Source organism: Macaca thibetana, chromosome 20 (assembly GCF_024542745.1).
Source record: "Macaca thibetana thibetana isolate TM-01 chromosome 20, ASM2454274v1, whole genome shotgun sequence".
NCBI classification, from domain to species: Eukaryota; Metazoa; Chordata; class Mammalia; order Primates; family Cercopithecidae; genus Macaca; species Macaca thibetana.
The window spans coordinates 48852954-48873537 of NC_065597.1; the positions used below are offsets into that span (position 1 = coordinate 48852954).

At 54.1% G+C, this 20584-nt stretch overlaps 2 protein-coding genes across 2 annotated transcripts in view; one reads left to right on the forward strand and one right to left on the reverse strand.

The window, feature by feature from the left end:
- The window catches only part of TUFM (Tu translation elongation factor, mitochondrial), a 250029-nt gene that overhangs the window by 32470 nt on the left and 196975 nt on the right, over nt 1–20584 (reverse strand). The gene's annotated exons all lie outside the window — the stretch shown is intronic.
- Nucleotides 2356–20584, forward strand: part of ATP2A1 (ATPase sarcoplasmic/endoplasmic reticulum Ca2+ transporting 1) — a 30382-nt gene continuing 12153 nt past the window's right edge. The window contains exons 1-11 of the mRNA XM_050773914.1: nt 2356–3258; nt 3573–3590; nt 3979–4061; nt 5378–5482; nt 6980–7118; nt 9090–9170; nt 12003–12088; nt 12240–12537; nt 13697–13863; nt 19983–20071; nt 20331–20433. Coding sequence (XP_050629871.1) covers nt 3141–3258; nt 3573–3590; nt 3979–4061; nt 5378–5482; nt 6980–7118; nt 9090–9170; nt 12003–12088; nt 12240–12537; nt 13697–13863; nt 19983–20071; nt 20331–20433 — 1287 coding nt within the window. The 5' untranslated portion in view covers nt 2356–3140. The remainder of the gene's footprint in view (nt 3259–3572; nt 3591–3978; nt 4062–5377; nt 5483–6979; nt 7119–9089; nt 9171–12002; nt 12089–12239; nt 12538–13696; nt 13864–19982; nt 20072–20330; nt 20434–20584) is intronic.

Below are 20584 nucleotides of genomic sequence, written 5' to 3' on the forward strand. Positions count from 1 at the left end.
CTCCTCAGCCTCAGCCCCCACCTCCAGGAGGCCCTACCCACGCTCATGACCTTGCTATTCTGGGCCTTGTGTCCTGTCGGGAGATGGACAGGAGACAGCTGGGTTTCCAGGCCACTCAGGCGGGGGGCTAGCAGAGGGAAGCCTGCTGGCTCTCCTGCTTACTCTAATTCCTGGGGCTCCCCAAACCTTGGCCTCAGGAGACTGGGGATAGAACCAGCCTTGAAAGTGGGGGAAGCTTTGGAGAGCCGGGTGCTGTGTTCTTAGTGAGATGACCAGCGACGGCTGTGGCGCCCGGGGGTAAGCAGGGCCTGATCCCCTCCTAATCTTCCAGCAGCAACTGGTGCTCTGAGGCTCCCCTCCCCCAGCCCTGCCAGGGACCTGCCTTTCAAAGATGGGCAGGGGAGGGGGACGGGGACACCCACCCACTCCTCAGACCGGCACGTCTTGGCTGTTGGGGCCTGAGAGACTTTTGCTCTAAGCCTTTCTTTACAGATGGTTAAACCAAAGTTCTGCACTCATCAGGGACTGGCCAGGCTGTCTCCGTGTCCCATGCTTTTAGCTCCAGCCCTCAGGTGTGATAGGAGGATCACTTTCCATCCCTGGGCTTGGAGACCCCTGTGGGAAGGGATTCCCAAGGGCGCTTCTGGCTCAGCCTCCCTCCATGGCAGTTCACATCCGCAGCCTCCCCAAGGGTGGCCCTTCCGCAGCTCCTGGCGGATGGCTTTCCCTCCCTGGCTTATTTCCCCCTCTGGGAAGCCGGGGGAGGTAGAAATGAATAACCTTAAAGGCCTGTTGGCAGGAATGTGCTGCCAAGCCTGCCCCCTGCCCTCTGTCTCAGGCTCTTGACTCCCTTGAAGCTGCCCATCTCTCCGTCTGCCCCTCTCCATGTTTGGGCATTCCCACTGCTGTAAGACAGTAGCCCCTGTCACTCCTCCAGGTGCTGGTGGGAAGACGCCGGCCAGCGCCAAAAGCCTTGGCGGGTGTGAGCCTGAGTCCAGCAGAGATGGTGGGTGCCGGGCCGTGTGGAGGTGCCGGGGGCTGTGTCCCTTGGAAGAGAGGCTGCTAATTAATGCCCTCCTGACCCTCAATTCAGCCCACTGTCCCCCACTCCCCTCAGGTCACAGCAGGACTCTGCTTCAGGGGAGGGGTTTGTTGGAACTGTGAAAAGGAGGCGGGAAGGAACGCCTTGTCCTCAACTCACCCGGGAGGCCGCGCCTCCCCCAAGTTCAGGCAGAAGAGATGCATCTGGGAGGCTGAACCCTCAAGTTCCATCCACCCCTGCTGCCATCCCCCTCCCCAAAAGTGGAGGCCTCCCTTTTCGTTGCTCTGCTGTCTCCTATTCTGTCCTCTGCCTCGGTGTTTGAGCCCCAGAATGGAAAGCAGCCTTAAGAAGCCACACTTAGGAAGTCCACATGCCTCTGCTCATTTCAGGAAACAGGCCTAGATGGAGGATGGACTTGAGCCCAGGGCACCAGGCCCCTTCCCCTCACCGACCTTTCACACTGACTCTCATCCAGCCTCTGCCTGCCTGTCCTCCCCTTCCTGCACCCTGGTACCCTCCCTCGGCTTCTCCAGCAGCTGCCCTGGTGGTAACCAAGAGACGCCCCCATCCTGGAGCAGGGGTGGGGAGGGGCAGCTCAAAGCAGCTGCTTCTCTGAGGAAGCTGACACCAAGGCCAGCGTTCAGCAACAACTTGTGGCTTTGCACCCAGCGCCGGGGTCCCCGCCCACCTGGCTCCCTGCTGTCCCTCTTCCCCACTGCTCCTCAGACTTCCCTCTGACCCTGGTTACTCTGTGTCTCTGCTCCCTCTCTCCCTAGGTCTAATCTGTCCTCATTTCCCCCAGACCTGTCCCCAGAAGTCCACCCTTCCCCATTCCTTTGATCTGGAACCCCTTCTTGGTCCGGCTTCCCCAGGCCCCGACACCTTTCTGTGGGGCCTGCCCAGCTCCTCGGCACACACAGCATGGGCCTGATCCTGTTCCCCTTGTGGGCAGATGCAGCAGGGCAGAGTGCAGCACAGACCACAGGCCTCTGGGGCTGGCCATGGAAACCCCGTGGATTAGAGCACAGTGTGGGATGAAGTGACCCTCAGTGCACGACTTGGGGTGACCCCTGCCCCCATCCTGAGACAGTTACCCTTCCCCCTCTGCCATCAGCACATTCTGTAGCCTCTTGGGTTACTTGGCTGCCTTGGTGTCCCATTTTCTTGGGGGGGGTGGGGATTCCCTATCCAGGATGGGGCGGCCCTGAGGGCTCTGTTCCCGGAGGCTGAGTTAGAGTGATGGGGAAGGCGGGGCAGTTTTGGGGAGAGACAGGCAGTGCTCACCAGGGCCTGGACACTAAATCCCTTGTTGATGGCTGTGGCAACCCCTCCCTAGGGTAGGGTTACCATCTTCGGCCGTGTCCCCTTGACTCTCTCCCCTCTTCACTTCCCCTTGTCCCTCTAGGAGCCATTTCCTCTAGCCCCCAAAAGATGTCTCCCTTCATCAGTCCCCCAAAGGCTTGGGGTATCTCTGCCACTCCTTCAGCGAAGCAGGTGAGGAGGAAGGAGACTGCGGCAATGGAAACAGGCTCCAGGCAGATGAGGCAGGAAGGGGGGTGTGAGGAAAGGGACAGGTGAGGCCGGGGATGAAGAGGGTTCAGGGAGGAACTAGGGGGATGAGTTTGGAATGGGAAATTCAATGCAACTGGGGAAGTCGAGGCAATGGGGGGGCGGGGTCAGTAGCAGATGACAGTAAAGTCTCCCTACCCCACTTCCCTGGGGCTGGGGCTACCTTTGCGTCCCTCATGAGTGACATCTCAGGCTGCAGCCCCACTGTTCCCCCTCTGTCAGCAGAAATATCTCTCTTCTGACCCCTCCTGCTGGAGTCTCAGCCAGCCAATCCCTGATCTGGAGGAGGGGGGAGCCCGGCCTCCCCCCTGCTCCCTCATAAGGACCAGCTGTGGGCCGGGGGGTGGCCGGCTGCTCAAGTGGGACGGGGGTCAGAGCTTTGTGGAAGGAAGAAAAACCTGGAGGGGGCAGGAGAGTAAAAAGAAGAAACCCAGGCAGACAGGCAGTTGGACACACTGAGGAAGACCCCCCACGAGTGGGAACCCCTTGGAAGGAACACACCGGCCCCGGCCCCCAGGAAGGGAGCGCAATGGAGGCCGCTCACGCTAAAACCACGGAGGAATGTTTGGCCTATTTTGGGGTGAGTGAGACCACGGGCCTCACCCCGGACCAAGTTAAGCGGAATCTGGAGAAATACGGCCCCAATGGTAAGTGTCCCTTGGAAGAGAGGCTGGTAATTAACGTCCTCCTGCACCCCCAAAACACACACACATGCATGCACGCGTTTCTCCCTTCAGGGTATCTTAAGGAAGAGCTGGGCCGTTGTCCAATGCTCGCAGGGGTAAGAGGATACTGAGAAAACAGAGTCCCGAGATCCAGAGTTTTGGGAGGTTTTAATGGGATGACCTTGATGAACCTCAAGGTGGCCTGATTCTCTTACCTTAGCCACAAAGTCTTGGGTGTGGGGGGCATGAGGCTGAACCCCAAATGAATCTGTCTTTTTCTTCTTTTTCCTGGGTAGAGCTCCCTGCTGAGGAAGGTAAGTTACTGAAATCCCTGAACTCTCATAGATGACCACCCCTCTCTCCCGCCCCATCCCACTCCCTCCTCCCTGCCTTTTCTTTAGATTCCTTGAGCAAATACCCCCTCCCAAAAGGCAAATCTCCCTCCCTAAAGGTTAGAGTCCTGTCCAGGGCAGAAGTCTCCCAGGCACTTTCTCCTTGAAGCATCCAACCCTTGAACTGCTCCCCACTTTGCCGAGTCTGTTTCTGTACTCTAGGCGAGATTCTCAGCCCTTCTCTGGGCACCAAGCTGCCTGCCCACCACCCTAGAGCCTCTTCACTGCAGGCCGGAGTCCAGGGGGCTCCATCCCAGACCTTCACCCCCTAGACCTTAACCCGGGGCCCTCCCCTTGCCTCCTTCCCCAGGGAAGACCCTGTGGGAGCTGGTGATAGAGCAGTTTGAAGACCTCCTGGTGCGGATCCTCCTCCTGGCCGCATGCATTTCCTTCGTAAGTGTGGGAGGGTCTCTGGGGGCTGGCTGGGGGTGTGAGGCTGGGATCGGGTGAATGCGGGGTTCGCAGTCACTGGATCCTCCCGTCCGAGCCCCGAGCATCCCATTGTACAGACGGGGCGGGCTCCGGGGCAGCAGCGGGTGTGATTCGCTTCCTCCTCTCTCCTCCCCCGCACCCCACAGGCAGGTTTTATTTTAAGCTTTAAGGGTGTTCTCAGCCAAAACACCGAAGCTAAGCCACCCTCGCGGCTTCAAGAGCTTGGAGGGCTCGGGTTACCCCCCGAGCCCCGGGCTCCGGGTCCCGCAGCGATGCCGGCTGCAGCTCGGGGGCCACTGCCACTCCCGGCATGCCCCGGGCGGGCGGCCGTTCCACCAATCCCCGCGCCCGCCGGCGCCCCTTCCCTGCCCTCCCCGGCCGCCTGACGCTGATTGGTCGAGAGGAGGACTCGCTCCTAGTGGCGGGAAAGCGCGGCGGTGCGAGGATGACTCCAAGGAGCCCGGCGCCCAGTCAGGGAGAGCACTGGCATCCCTCGCCTCACCGCCCAGCCTGGCCCTAGCCCTTCCCCGCGCTCCCTAGGCCCCCCCACCGCCGCGGGGCATCCCCAGGGCCCTGCCTCTTCTCCCGCCCTGGGGGCTACTTCCCATCCCGCAGTCCATCTGCGTATCGCGGGTTCTTCTCCAGCATGAGTCTTGCTGGGGCCTCTGGAGGCAACGAAAGCCTCCCTGTACCTTGGTTTCCGAACGCAGGCCCCGTTGCGTTAAGCACAAGCTGGCAGGGCCTCTCCTTTCCCTTCTCAGATTTGCTCCTTGACATTTGCCTGCTGCCTGGCGGTGGCAACAGCTGGGGCGGGGCGCGCAGGAGGCCCCGTAACCCTATCCCCGCTCTGGCTCCCTCGTGAAACCGGAGCTTCCCTGCCTTGGCCGAGGGGGAGGGCTGCGGGGGTCAGACGGCCTGCGAGGACCACAGGGTTTTTCCTCTCGGGTTTTGGCTCCCGTGGGATGGATGTGGCTGTGCGGGGAGTTGGCCTGAGCTTCGCTTCTAAGCCAGCAGCTTGGTTAGGGAAACCTGAAAGCATTCCCAGCTAATCCCCCTACTGGTGCAAGTCTGTGCGCGCTCATCCCGCTGAGTAAGGCGGTGGCAGGGCCTGCAGTGGGTGGACAGACCCACAGACGAATGTGGGGCCACAGCGTCCCCACCATACCCGGTCCCCCTGCTGGCTACTGTGCAATTCTCCCCTCTGCAGTGGGCCACTTCCTTTCTCCACCCCTTTCCGGGCCTCATTACCTGTCATTCTCCTTTCCCCTGCTCTCCAGGTGCTGGCCTGGTTTGAGGAAGGTGAAGAGACCATCACTGCCTTTGTTGAACCCTTTGTCATCCTCTTGATCCTCATTGCCAATGCCATCGTGGGGGTTTGGCAGGTTAGCTTTGACCCTTCCTCACCCCTTCATGTCCCAACACTGAAGGAGAGGCCAACCCTCCCTCCAGTCTCCTCCTCCTCCATCACCTCCCCCATACTTGCCTCTTCCTCCGGTCCTATCCCCTGGTCTGGAATGGGATGGAGTGTGGGGAAGAGGTGGGAGACTGTGACCCACTGTCACTTCCTGGCTGTGTGACCCTGAGCAAGTTCCTTCATCCCTCTGAGCCTCAGTTTCTTCATCCATAAAATGGGGCTAGCAATCCAGTGTGAAATTGACTAAGATGATGGATGTGCCTGGCACACAGTAAGAATTCAATAGACGCTAGCTTGATTTCCTTCTTCCTCTGACCTGACTACCCTCTACATGTCCTGGCCTCTGCTTCCTGGGTTTTTGTTGTTGTTGTTGTTGTTGTTGTTCTTGTTCTTGTTGTTGTTTTGTTTTGTTTTAGGTCATTTCCATAGTGAAAACCCAAATGCTACCTTGCTTTGGTTCTAAGAAATGTCAGGCTATAAGCCATTTTTTGGTGCTCACTGGTTTCTGAACACTGAGGATAGAAATAGCCACTTTCTCACTTTGGGAGGCCGAGGCGGGCGGATCACTTGAGGTCAGGAGTTCAAGAGTAGCCTGGCCAACATGGTAAAACCCCATCTCTACTAAAAATACAAAAAATTGGCTAGGCATGGTGGCGGATTCCTGTAATCCCAGCTACTCGGAAGGCTGAGGCAGGAGAATCACTTGAACAGGGAGGTGGAGATTGCAGTGAGCCAAGATTGTGCCATTGCATTGCACTCCAGCATGGGCAACAGAGTGAGACCCTGTCTCAAAAAAAAAAAAAAAAAGAAAGAAAAAAAGAAAAAAAAAGAAATAGCACTTTCTCTTTGCCCCAGTGTTACAGGTACAGCAGAGCCCCTGTGTCTGTGGTGCTGGCAGGTCTAGGACAACATCTGCAGGGCAGCCTCTGATTTTCTTTTTTATTTAGATTTTTCTTTTTGAGACAGGGTCTTGTTATGTCGCCCAGGCTGGAGTGCAGTGGTGTGATCTCAGCTCACAGCAACCTCTGCCTCCCGGGTTCTAGTGATTCTCCTGCCTCAGCCTCCCAAGTAGCTGGGATTACAGGCACGTGCTACTACGCTAGGCTTTGTTTTTTGTTTGTTTGTTTGTTTTGTTTTGTTTTGTTGTACTTTTGGTAGAGACGGGGTTTCACCATGTTGTCCAGGCTGGTCCTGAACTCCTGACCTCAAGTGATCCACCTGCCTCTGCCTCCCAGAGTGCTGGGATTACAGGTGCGAGTCACCACGCCCAGCCTGATTTTCTTTGATTCTTCTTTGTTCTCTCCCCAAAACCCTCTTACCTGTTTTCAGCTGTAGGTGACAGTTTCCTCAACACACACACACCCCTGCCCGTGTTGGGTTTTGTTGCCTCCCCTGTGCCAGGAGCCACAACTCCATAACCCTGCCTCCTGTGCATAACCATGCCTCCTCCACCCTGTCTCCTCAGGAGCGGAACGCAGAGAATGCCATCGAGGCCCTGAAGGAGTATGAGCCAGAGATGGGGAAGGTCTACCGGGCTGACCGCAAGGCAGTGCAAAGGATCAAGGCTCGGGACATCGTCCCCGGGGACATCGTGGAGGTGGCTGGTGAGTGACAGGGACGGCTGGTCCAGGATGCGAAGCTTTGGGACTGAGGCCTAGGAGACGCTGGGGGCTGGTCAGGCTCAGATCCCGGTGTCCAGGAGGATGGCGGAGTCTGCTTCTCCTTCCGACTCCTCAGAAGGTCATCCCAGGCCACTCCGGCCACGGCCCCCCTTCACCAGCAGAGTCTCAGCAGGAACAGCCAGTCCTGTCCCTGAGGCTGCAGGCAGACCCCCTGCTCTCCATCCTCTCACCCTGCACTCGCACTTGCAGGCAACAGGTGGAACTCCGTCCCTGCCAACGGCCCCGTCTCCACCCCCTCCCGGGGCCTGGCTTCCCCCTCCTTCCACCCACCCCAAGCTTGGTCAGCTTTCAGTCTTGACCTCTCCGTGCCCTTGAGGCCTCTCAAAGGGGAAGGAGCGAGGGCAGAAGGGAGGAGGGAGGCCGAAGGCTTCAGCCCCCGGCCATGTAAGGGAAACTCAGGCCCTGCACGGAGCACGGGACTGGGGAGGAGGGAGCTCAAGGAGGGCCCCGCCCGAGGCAAGGGACACTTAATGCCTGGCCAGGGAGGGGTGGGGGCTGGGTGGCTAAGATTACTGGGATTCTGCCCCCTTCAGCGGTTTTTATATTTGCCCTGAGCAGGCCTTCCCGAAGCTCCAGGCCCCTGCCAGGGGGAATGGCTCTTCTGAGGCCTCCTTCCCTGTAGCAGACACCCGAGTCACCACCCCAGGGAGCCTGGGGAGAGGGAGTGAGGGCAGGCCGAAGACCCCGGCACCCCATTACCGCCGTGACAGCATGGAGTCAGCGCCATGAATGTCTATAAATATCACACGGGCTTGGGTGACAGGGCGTCCCGCCTGACTCCATCCCGACCTCCCTCCTCCCTCCTGGGTCCATTTCCTCTGGCACAGGAGGGGGCCTTAGAAACAGAGGGAAAGGAAAGCGATTGGATCCGGTCCCCAGTACCATCCGTGGGACCAGTGTGGAATTAGGCAGCAGCCCTGGGAGGTTCTTAGGCTCCTCCTAAGGTCTCTGAGTCTGGCTGGGCATCCACCTCTCCAGCCGCCCCCAAGGTGGTTTCCATGTGTCTGTCAACCCACCTGTGCATCTCCCTGGCCTCACCTCCACCCATTCACTCTCCAGCCTGTGCTGCCGGCCCTGCTCCTCCACACCTGTTTCCTGCTCACCCCCCCGCTTCTCTCTCGCCCCATCCGTCCTGTCTTGTCCATGTTCCCAGCTTACTTTCCCCAGCTCCTCACCTCCCTGCCTCCCTGAGATGCTCAGACCCAGCTGTCAGGTTCCTGATATGTGGTCCCCTCCATTACCACCCTACGCCCCCTGCTGCCTTGAGTCCTGCCCACTCATACCTTCCGCTCACTCCTCTCCTGCCTTGCCCTCCACTGTTCTCTTGGTTGCCCTCGATTTTCTCAATTTCCATATTTTCCCGTTTCTCCCTGCCTTCCCTGGCTGTCCACTTCATTCTCTCACCCCAATACCCCTTCTCTCTAACACACCCTGTTTTCCCTGAGTTCTTTCCTTGCCTTTCCTCGTTGTCTTTCTCACTCCTGTCTCCCATTCTCAATTCTAGCTTCTTTTCCTACAGCTGGACTGTCCTTAATTTCGCCTCTAGTCATTCAGTGGGCATGTATTTAGCATGTATTATGTGCTGAGCAGTATGCCTGCCCATCCCTTCTCAGGGCTTACAGCCAGTGGGAAGAGATGTGGGAATTCAAGACCAACCTGAGAACAGAATGAGACTCCAGCTCGCCATGGACACGGGGGCAGAAGGGATGGGTGTCACGATGGGTGGTTGCCAGCTTCAGGAGCTCATGCCAAGGGCCTGATGCAAGCCCTGGGAGCCTCCCTGAGACCTGAAGGATGGATGAGGAGAATGAGTCAGACACAGATTGGGTTTTTCTTAGGAAGGAAGAAAATTCCATTCCCAAGTGACCTCCCTCTTCCCTACTCTCTCCACAGTGGGAGACAAAGTCCCTGCAGACATCCGAATCCTCGCCATCAAATCCACCACCCTGCGGGTTGACCAGTCCATCCTGACAGGTCTGCTGGCCTGGGTGGGAAGATTCTTGGGGGTGGGATGTGGGAAGGAAGAGGCAACAAGGGGGAGGTGAGTGGAAAGACAGAGAACCCTCACTGTCTGAGCAACATAGAGAGACCCTGTCTCTAAAAAAATTTTTAAAAATTAGCTGGGCATGTTGTTGAGTGCCTATAGTCCTGACTACTCAGGATGCTGAGGCGGGAGGATCACCTGGGTACAGGAGGTCAAGGCTGCAGTGAGCTGTGATCACACCACTGCACTCCTTTCTGGGCAACCCTGTCTCTATCAAAATACAAACAAAAGGCTGGGCAAAGTGGCTCATGCCTGTAATCCCAGCACTTTGGGAGGCCAAGGTGGGTGGATCACCTGAGGTCAGGAGTTAGAGACCAGCCTGGCCAACATGGTAAAACCCTGTCTCTACCAAAAAATACAAAAATTAGCCAGGCATGGTGGCAGGCACCTGTAGTCCCAGCTACTCAGGAGGCTGATGCAGTAGAATCGCATGAACCCAGGAGGCTGAGGCTGCAGTGAGCCAAGATCATGTCACTGCACTCCAGCCTGGGCAACAAGAGCAAGACCCCATCTCAAAAAAAAAAAAAAAAGCAAAAGCCAAAAAAAAAAAACCAGCACTGGGGCCTCCCCCTGGCTCACTAGCAGTGGCTGTGGCAGTGGCAGCACTGTTTGACAGGTTTTCTTTTTTTTTTTTTTTGAGATGGAGTCTTTTTTTTTTTTGAGATGGAGTCTTGCTCTGTCACCCAGGCTGGAGGGCAGCGGCGCAGTTTCGGCTCACTGCAACCTCTGCCTCCCGGATTCAAGCAATTCCCTGCTTCAGCCTCTGGAGTAGCTGGGATTACAGGCGTCCACCATCACACTCAGCTAATTTTTGTATTTTTAGTAGAGACAGGGTTTTACCATCTTGGCCAGGCTGGTCTTGAACTCCTGACCTCGTGATCTACCTGCCTCAGCCTCCCAAAGTGCTGGGATTACAGGTGTGAGCCACCCACTGCGCCCAGCCTGCTTGATGTTTCCATCTGTCCCAAGCCTGAAATGGGATGAGTAGTGGGAGAAGGCTGGACGCTGTTGCCCACTCTCTAGATAGCCGCGAGCCTACCCCTTCCACATGGACATAGGGTCACACACACCTCGAGAACTGTCCTGTCTCCTTCAGCCTCCTAAAAAATCCTCCAGGGAGGAGACATGAGAAAACCATGGCTGCTAGGCAGGGTGTGGTGGCTCATACCTGTAATCCCAGTGCTTTGGGAGGCTGAGGCAGGAGAATTACTTGAGGTCAGGAGTTTGAGACCAGCCTGGGCAACACAGCGAGACCCCATCTCTATAAAAAAATTTTAAAAAATTAGCTGGGTGTGGTGATGTGCACCTGTAGTCCCAGCTACTTGGGAGGCTGAGGTGGGAGGATTGCCTAAGCCCAGAAGCTTGAGGCCACAGTGAGCTATGATTACCACAGCAGTCCAGCATGGACAACAGAGCAAGACCCCATCTCTATAAATTTTTTTCTTTAATTAGTTGGGCATTGTACTGCACACCTGTAGTCCCAGTTGTTTGGGAGGCTGAGGTGGGAGGATCACTTGAGCCCAAGAGTTTGAGGTTGTAGTGAGTTATGATCACACCACTGCATTCTAGCCTGGGCAACAGAGCAAGACCCTGTCTCTATAAAACCACCATAGCTGCTTCTGTTTCTGCACTGGCAGGGAGAAGCGAAGAAGAGGCAGAAAACATTCCCCATGGTCCCAGGGGTCAAGGGCTAGGCTGGCCCAGGCCTGCTGCTGAGTCCCTGCTCTTAGGGTGAGGGAGGCATGGTTCTAAGGGTGGGTCCCCCTTCCTCCCAGAAACATGCTTGACAGTTGAAAGTGTGGTTCCAAATATGTCCACTTATTTGATTTTTACCCAATATATTGTTTTGCAGTGTACATGTCCTTGTCCCCATTTTACAGAGGAGCACATGGAAGTTAGGTGATCAGTCACACAGCTTGTTAGTGGTCAAGCCGGGCTCGGGTCTTTTTTTTTTTTTTTTTTTTTTTTTTTGAGATGGAGTCTTGCTCTGTCGCCCAGGCTGGAGTGCAGTGGCCGGATCTCAGCTCACTGCAAGCTCCGCCTCCGGGGTTTACGCCATTCTCCTGCCTTAGCCTCCCAAGTAGCTGGGACTACAGGCGCCCGCCACCTCGCCCGGCTAGTTTTTTGTATTTTTTAGTAGAGACGGGGTTTCACCGTGTTAGCCAGGATGGTCTCGATCTCCTGACCTCGTGATCCACCCATCTCGGCCTCCCAAAGTGCTGGCATTACAGGCTTGAGCCACCGCGCCCGGCTCAAGGTCTTTTTAAGAGCAGTAGACTTCTGGCCGGGCACGGTGACCTGTAATCCCAGCACTTTGGGAGGCTGAGGTGGGCAGATCACTTGAGGTCAGGAGTTCGAGACCAGCCTGGCCAACATGGTGAGACCCCGTCTCTACTAAAAATACAAAAAAAAATTAGGCAAGTGTGATGGCATGTGCCTGTAATCCCAGCTACTTGGGAGGCTGAGGCAGGAGAATTGCCTGAACCTGGGAGGCAGAGGTTGCAGTGAGCTGAGATCTTGACACTGCACTCCAGCCTGGGTAACAAAATCGAAACTCTGTCTCAAAAAAAAAAAAAAAAAAAAAAAAAAGGAGCAATGGACTTCCTAGCTACCTTCAGTGGCTTCTTCCAGAGTCCAGACATCCCCCAGGATGGCTACTTGGTCCTTACCAGGAGCTGTCCTGCTGAGCAGGGAGTTAGGCGTGGGAAGCCTGGGAGAAGGACATGATGTCATCTGAAAACCCCTTGGCCCCTTCTCCACAGGCGAGTCTGTATCTGTCATCAAGCACACGGAGCCCGTTCCTGACCCCCGAGCTGTCAACCAGGACAAGAAGAACATGCTTTTCTCGGTGAGCAATCTGGGACCAGCTGTCACACGCTTAGTCAAGCCAGGTGCCCGGGTTGGAGAGAAACATGGCGGTGTGAGAAGAGATGGCGTGGGGGAATGCGGCATGAAGGTCACCTCTTGCCTGATTCCCTGCCTTCTCTTTCCCTTCCCAGGGCACCAACATTGCAGCTGGCAAGGCCTTGGGCATTGTGGCCACCACCGGCGTGGGCACTGAGATTGGGAAGATCCGAGACCAAATGGCTGCCACAGAACAGGACAAGACCCCTTTGCAGCAGAAGCTGGATGAGTTTGGGGAGCAGCTCTCCAAGGTCATCTCTCTCATCTGTGTGGCTGTCTGGCTCATCAACATTGGCCACTTCAACGACCCTGTCCATGGGGGCTCCTGGATCCGTGGGGCCATCTACTACTTTAAGATTGCTGTGGCCTTGGCTGTGGCTGCCATCCCCGAAGGTACGAAAGCCTTTCTTTTCTCCTCCCATTTGCAATCCCATCTGCAAAGACTCCTTTTCTTTCTTTCTTTCTTTTTTTTATTTTTTTCTTTTTTGTTTTTTGAGACAGAGTCTTGCTCTGTCACTCAGGCTGGAGTGCAGTGGTGTGATCTCGGCTCACTGTAAGCTCCGCCTCCCGGGTTCATGCCATTCTCCTGCCTCAGCCTCCCCAGCAGCTGGGACTACAGGCACACGCCACCACGCCTGGCTAATTTTTTTGTATTTTTAGTAGAGACGGGGTTTCACTGTGTTAGCCAGGATGGTCTCAATCTCCTGACCTCGTGATCTGCCCGCCTCGGCCTCCCAAAGTGCTGGGATTACAGGCGTGAGCCACTGTGCCTGGCCTTTTTTTTTTTTTTTTTTTTTTTTTGAGATCGAGTCTTTCACTGTCACCCAGGCTGGAGTGCAGTGGCACAATCTCGGCTCAGTGCAACCTCTTCCTCCTGGGTTCAAGTGATTCTCCTGCCTCTGCCTCCCAAGTAGCTGGGATTACAGGTGCACGCCACCAGGCCCGGCTAATTTTTGTGTTTTCAGCAGAGACGAGGTTTCACCATGTTGGCCAGGCTGGTCTCGAACTCTGGGCTCAAGCAATCCACCTGCCTTGGCCTCCCAAAGTGCTGGGGTTACAGGCATGAGCCACCACGCCCGGCCCAAAGACCCCTTTTCCAAGTAAGGTAACATTTATAGGCTCCAGGGATTAGGATCTGGTATCTTTAGGGACCATTATTGTTTGTTTGTTTGTTTGTTTGTTTGTTTGTTTAATAGAGACAAGGTCTCACTCTTGTTGCCCAGGCTGGAGCATGGTATCACAATCATAACTCACTGTAATCTCAAACTCCTGGATTCAAACAATCCTCTTGTTCCAGCCTCCCAAGTAGCTGGTACCATAGGCAATCACCACCATGCCCAGCTAATTTTTAAATCTTATCAGAGGAGTCTCGCTGTGTTGCCCAGGTTGGTCTCAAACTCCTGACCTCAAGTGATCCTCCCACCTCAGCCTCCCAAAGTGCTAGGATTACAGGTGTGCACCAATAGTAGCTGGGGGCTACTATTTAGCAGACTACAGACCACACCCTCCCTCCCCTTGCAGGTTCCCTCACGCCCTCCCTCCCTCCCCACAGGTCTTCCTGCAGTCATCACCACCTGCCTGGCCCTGGGTACCCGCCGGATGGCAAAGAAGAACGCCATTGTAAGGAGCTTGCCCTCCGTAGAGACCCTGGGCTGCACCTCTGTCATCTGTTCCGACAAGACAGGCACCCTCACCACCAACCAGATGTCTGTCTGCAAGGTCAGGAGCAGTGTGGGCAGCGCACTCAGTCAGAAGGCTGCCTGTGGGGGTAAAATGGGCCCTCCAAAGATAGAGGTCTCCCTTCATCACTGCTGGCTTCTCATCTGGGCCTGCAAAATGCTCAAAGGGCAGTAGAACACCATCCTGTCTGCCATGAAGGGGATCAGAGAGGACCCTTGTGTCCCAGCCAGACAGCTCACTCTGACAACCATCCATGCACCAGGCACTGCCACACATTGTCTCTCATCCCCCACAATAGCCCATTCAGAGGACGGTCTCATTAACTTCATTTTTTTTAATTAAAGAAAATTATTATGATTTTGAGACAGAGTCTCACTCTGTCACCCAGGCTGGAGTGCAGTGGTGTGATCTTGGCTTACTGCAACCTCTGCCTCCTGGGTTCAAGCGATTCACCTGCCTCAGCCTCCCTAGTAGCTGGGACTACAGGTGCCTGCCACCATGCCCGGCTAATTTTTTTGCATTTTCAATAGAGACAGGATTTGCCATGTTGGCCAGGCTGGTCCTAAACTCCTGGCCTCAAGTGTTGTGCCCCCGTTGGCTTCCCAAAGTACTGGGATTATAGGTGTGAGCCACAGCACCCAGCCTAACTTCCTTTTTTAGAAGAGAAAAAGGCTCAGAGATTACATGACTTCCCCCAAGAGGCACAGTTAAAAAGTAACAGAGTTGAGTTTCAAACTCAAGTCTGTGTGGCCCCAAAGCTTCTGCCTGTGAAGTGGATGGCTCTCCTGAATGGTCACTCATGACAGGGCCCGCCCAGCCTGCCAACACTGACCGTGAACAGCATTTCCTAAAGCGTGGCCCTTAATCTTTTCTGTGCCTCACACCCCTTTGCAGTTGAGCTCTTCTCAGGATAATATTTCAAATGCATATTAATAAAATAAAACAGGCCAGGCGCAATGGCTTACGCCTATAATCCCAACACTTTGGGAGGCCAAGGTGGGCAGATCACGAGGTCAGGAGTTCGAGATAAGCCTGGCCAACATGGTGAAACCCCATCTATACTAAAAATACAAAAAGTAGCTGGGCATGGTGGTGTGTGCCTGTAATCCCAGCTACTGGGGAGGCTGAGGCAGGAAAATCGCTTGAACCCAGGAGGCAGAGGTTTCAGTGAGCCGAGATCACTCCACTGCACTCCAGCCTGGGTGACAGAGTAAGACTCTGTCTTAAATAATAAAATGAAATGCAAAGAAATAAAATAAAATAAAACAGGCTGGGGGTGGTGGCTCACGCCTGTAATCTCTTTGGGAGGCCAAGGTGGGAGGATGGGGATCACTTGAGACCCGAAGTTCGAGACCAGCCTAAGCAACATAGTGAGAGTCCATCTCTACCAAAAAAAAAAAAAAAAAAAATAGCCCGATATGGTGGTGCGCACTTGTAATCCTAGCTACTCAGGTGGCTGAGGCAGGAGAATCACTTGAACCCAGAGGATTGCTTGAGCCAGGAGGTCAAAGCTACAGTGAGCAGTGATCACACCACTGTACTCCAGCCTGCACAACAGAGCGAGACCCTCACACACATAAAAAAATAAAATAAAATAGGGCCAGGTACAGTGGCTCATGCCTGTAATCCTAGCACTTAGGGAGGCTGAGGCAGAAGGATCGTTTGAGCCCAGGAGTTTTAGACTAGCTTGGGCAACACAGTGAGACCACATCTTCTTTTTTTTTTTTTTTTTTTTTTTTTTTTTTTTGAGACGGAGTCTCGCTGTGTCTCCCAGGCTGGAGTGCAGTGGCGTGATCTCGGCTCACTGCAAGCTCCGCCTCCCGGGTTCACGCCATTCTCCCGCCTCAGCCTCCCAAGTAGCTGAGACTACAGGTGCCCGCCACCACGCCCGGCTAGTTTTCTGTATTTTTAGTAGAGACGGGGTTTCACCATGTTAGCCAGGATAGTCTCGATCTCCTGACCTCGTGATCCACCCGCCTCGGCCTCCCAAAGTGCTGGGATTACAGGCTTGAGCCACCGCGCCCAGCCAAGAGACCACATCTTCTTAAAGATAAAATAGAAAATTAAAAAATAAATAAACAACACAGGATTCTGGGTTTTTTTGTTTTTGTTTTTGTTTTGATGGAGTCTCACTCTGTTACCCAGGCTGGAGTGCAGTGGCACAATCTCGGCTCACTGCAACCTCCACCTCCCAGGTTCAAGCAATTCTCCTTCCTCAGCCTCCCAAGTAGCTGGGACTATGGGCACACGCCACCACGCCCAGCTAATTTTTGTATTTCTAGTAGAGACGGGGTTTCGCCATGTTGACCAGGCTGGTCTCTAACTCCTGACCTCAAGTGATCTGCCTGCCTCGGCCTCCCAAAGTGCTGGTTTACAGGAGTGAGCCACTGCGTCTGGCCAGGATTCTGTTTTAAAAAGACATAGGAGGCAGGGCACTGTAGCTCACGCCTGTAATCCCAGCACTTTGGGAGGCAGAGGCAGGCGGATCACAAGATCAGGAGATCGAGAACATCCTGGCTAACAAGGTGAAACCCCGTCTCTACTAAAAATACAATTAGCTGGGCATGGTGGCAGGTGCCTGTAGTCCCAGGTACTCGGGAGGCTGAGGCAGGAGAATGGCGTGAACCTGGGAGGTGGAGCTTGCAGTGAGCCGAGATTGTGCCACCGCACTCCAGCCTGGGCAACAGAGCAAGACTCCATCTAAAAAAAAAATAATAATACATAGGAAGCCAGGCACAGTGGCTCACGCCTGTAATCCCAGTACTTTGGGAGGCCAAGGTAGGTGGATCACCTGAGGTCAGAATTTCGAGAATAGCTTGTCCAACATGGCAAAACCCCGTCTCTACTGAAAATACAAAAATTAGCTGGGTGTGTTGGTGGATGCTTGTAGTCCCAGCTACTAAGGAGGCTGAGGCAGGAGAATCGCTTGAACCCAGGAGGTGGAGGTTACAGTGAGCTGAGATCACGCCATTGCACCCCAGCCTGGGCAACAAAAGCAAAACTCCATCTCAAAAAAAAATAAAAAAGCCTAGGCACAGTGACTCACGCCTGTAATCCCAGCACTTTGGGAGGCCGAGGTGAGCAGATCACCTGAGGTCAGGAGTTCGAGACTAGCCTGACCAATATGGAGAAACCCTGTCTCTACTAAAATACAAAATTAGCTGGGCGTGGTGGCACATGCCTGTAGTACCAGCTACTTGGGAGGCTGAGGCAGGAGAATCACTTGAACCTGGGAGGTAGAGGCGGTGAGCCGAGATCGTGCCATTGCACTCTAGCCTGGGCAACAAGAGCAAAACTCTGTCTCAAAAAAAAAAAAAAGTAGCCAGATGCGGTGGCTCACACCTGTAATCCTAGCACTTTGGGAGGCCAAGGCAGACGGATTACCTGAGGTCAGTTTGGTCAACATGGTGAAACCCCGTCTCTACTAAAAATACAAAAAATTAGCCGGGCATGGTGGTGGGCACCTGTAATCCCAGCTACTTGGGAGGCTGAGGCAGGAGAATTGCTTGAACCCAGGAGGCGGAGGTTGCGGTGAGCTGAGATCGCACCATTGCACTCCAGCCTGGGCAACAGAGAGAGACTTTGTCTCAGATAATAATAATAATTAAAAAATGAAAATAACAAAGTAAAAAATATAAAAATACATATGAAAAATACATAGGGTTACAGAGGAAATCAATGATTGTGAAATATAGTTCTATCAAAATATTTTAAAAACAACTTTGGGAGGCCGAGACGGGCGGATCACGAGGTCAGGAGATCGAGACCATCCTGGCTAACCCGGTGAAACCCTGTCTCTACTAAAAACTACAAAAAACTAGCCGGGCGAGGTGGCGGGCGCCTGTAGTCCCAGCTACTCGGGAGGCTGAGGCAGGAGAATGGCGTAAATCCGGGAGGTGGGGCTTGCGGTAAGCTGAGATCCGGCCACTGTACTCCAGCCTGGGCGACACAGCGAGACTCCGTCTCAAAAAAAAAAAAAAAAAAACTTTGTAATTTGGCAACATACATGCTTCTTTATTAAGGCATTAAATAGGGAGTTCTCGCAGTGGGTCTAAGCACTATCATAATGTTGAAGCAGTGGTGAGCATAAATTATGCTATTTTGAGAGATCTGCAACAGCGGTAATGTGATAGGAGGAAAGTATCTGTGATTAAATTGGTGACAGTCACAGGTTTTGCTAATACTAATGTGGTCTGTTGACAACATGCATAACTGGAAGGAAATGTCAAATGTCAGCGTGAGAACAAGAAAAGCTGTCATTTTTTTCTTGGCTGTCTCAGTTCTTGGGCTCCTTGAGGGGTCTTCCACTGACCTCAGGCCAAGAACCCCTGCCCTACACAGAGTTTTGTGGAAGACTACACCCATGAACTAGAAATTGCTGTTCTGAGAAGCAAGGGCTGTGTGGTCAGATCAGGGCGAGAAAGGCTGTAACCCTGGCTCCTGGGAGAGCCCCGTAACGCCTGCTGGTATTTGAAAGCCTTAGAGGAGGCTGACTGTGTAAAGAAGACGGATTCTGCTTTGTTTAACCCAGAGGTTCCCAAGTTTTTTCTGACCACAGAACTTTTTTGTCTTGGAACCCATCTTAACAATCTCTCTTCTCGGGAATGAAAAGCCCAGTCTCTGTTGCGTTTGCCCAGGGTTCAGGGTAGGCCACTCCTCCTGGGCACTGCGTTCTCCACATCCCTCTAACACACAGGCCACAAAGCCAGACCACAGACTCGTGTGACTCGGCTCCTGTCGTGTTTCATAAAAATGAATGAATTCTCACACCTGTAATCCCAGCACTTTGGGAGGCCAAGGTGAGTGGATCACTTGAGGTCAGGAGTTCGGGACCAGCCTGGCCAACATGGCGAAATTCTGTCTCTACTAAAAATACAAAAATTAACTGGGTGTGGTGGTGCTTGCCTGTACTCCCAACTGCTCTGGAGGCTGAGGCAGGAGAATCACTTGAACCCGGGAGGCGGTGGTTGCGGTGAGCCGAGATTGCACCAGCATGGTCAGCAAGAGTGAAACTGCATCTCAAGAAAAAAAAAAAGAATTGCCCATATTTTTGAAAGTCAAGAGGCTGGGCATGGTGGTTGCCTGTACTCCCAGCATCATGGTGGGTACCTGTACTCCCAGCACTTTGGGAGGCCAAGGCAGGAAGATCACTTGAGCCCAGGAGTTCAAAACCAGCCTGGGCAACATAGTGAGACCAAATTTCTACCAAAAAAAAAAAAAAAAAGAAAAGAGAGAGTGAGAGAGACAGGCATGGTGGCATGTGCCTGTGGCCCCAACTACTTGGGTAGGCTGAGGTGGGAGGATCACTTGAGCCTGGGAGGTCAAGGCTGCAATGAGCTATGATCACACCACTGTATTCTAGCCTGGGCAACAGAGCAAGAACCTGTCTCAAAAAAAAAAAAAAAAAAAAAAAGAAAGGAAGAAAAAGTCAAGAGATTTCACAGGAAGATAACCTGAATTTCTAGCTCTTCCTGCAAAACTGGAAGATCTGGCCACGTGCAGCTGGAGCTATAGACGGTCCAGGTGCCAACAGGTCGGCCGTTTTCCACAGTCCCTACCACACCTTATTGTGTTCCATCTTATTTTATTAACTGATCTACAGAAGCTCCGGCATAGCTTGCAGTCACTCTTGTTTGTGTGTGTGCGTGTGTTTTATTTATTTATTTATTTATTTTGAGAGTTTGGCTCTTGTTGCCAGGCTGGAGTACAATGGCACGATCCTGGCTCACTGTAACCTCTGCCTCCCGGCTTCGAGCGATTCTCCTGCTTCAGCCTCCAGAGTAGCTGGGATTACAGGCGCGTGCCACCATGCCTGGCTAATTTTTGTATTTTTAGTAGAGACAGGGTTTCACCATGTTGGCCAGGATGGTCTTGAACTCCTGCCAGGTGATCCACCTGCCTCAGCCTCCTAAAGTGCTGTGATTACAGGTGTGAGCCACCTCGCCCAGCCTCAGTAACGATTGTTTTATGGCTTTGATGGAGAATGATTGCAACAGCTTGGTGGGAAGTGGGTAGGGTATACGGGGGGTGGGGGACAGGGAGGGGTGAGTAGGAGGGTGGGAGGGTAGGTGTTGGCAGCACAGGCCTCCTTTGATGCAGGCGCCCACCTCGGGATGGGGAGAGGTGGACATCTGTGTGCCTGCCCTTCTCCCCTGCAGATGTTTATCATTGATAAGGTGGATGGGGACATCTGCCTCCTGAATGAGTTCTCCATCACCGGCTCCACTTACGCTCCAGAGGGAGAGGTGTAAGTCACCCAGGCAACTTCTCCCCAGCTCCTCACGCCCCTCCCCACACCCCCTTTCTCCCTGGGACCCTCCATGTGGTTTTGCTTTCCTTTCACTCTCCCCTTCCTCCCTGACCTTGTTCTCTCCTGATATCCAAGTTGGCTCTCCCTACTGTCCTTCCTGACCCTCGGCTGCCTGCTCTTCCTGTGCCCTCTCTGCATCTCATTCCCTGTTCTTCTCCACTGTCTCTGTCCCTTCCTCCTCTGACCCTGCTGCCAGCTTGAAGAATGATAAGCCAGTCCGGCCAGGGCAGTATGACGGGCTGGTGGAGCTGGCCACCATCTGTGCCCTCTGCAATGACTCCTCCTTGGACTTCAACGAGGTAACCTCTCCTTCCCCTTCCAGTTGGCTCAGAGTCTGAGCCTCCTCTGAAGGCCAGGAGGAAAGGGTTGGAGGAAGGGGACCCAGTACACCCAGTCCTCTGCCAGCGTGCAAGGGAGGCAGTGGCTTGCTTCCTTCTTACACTAGGTGGA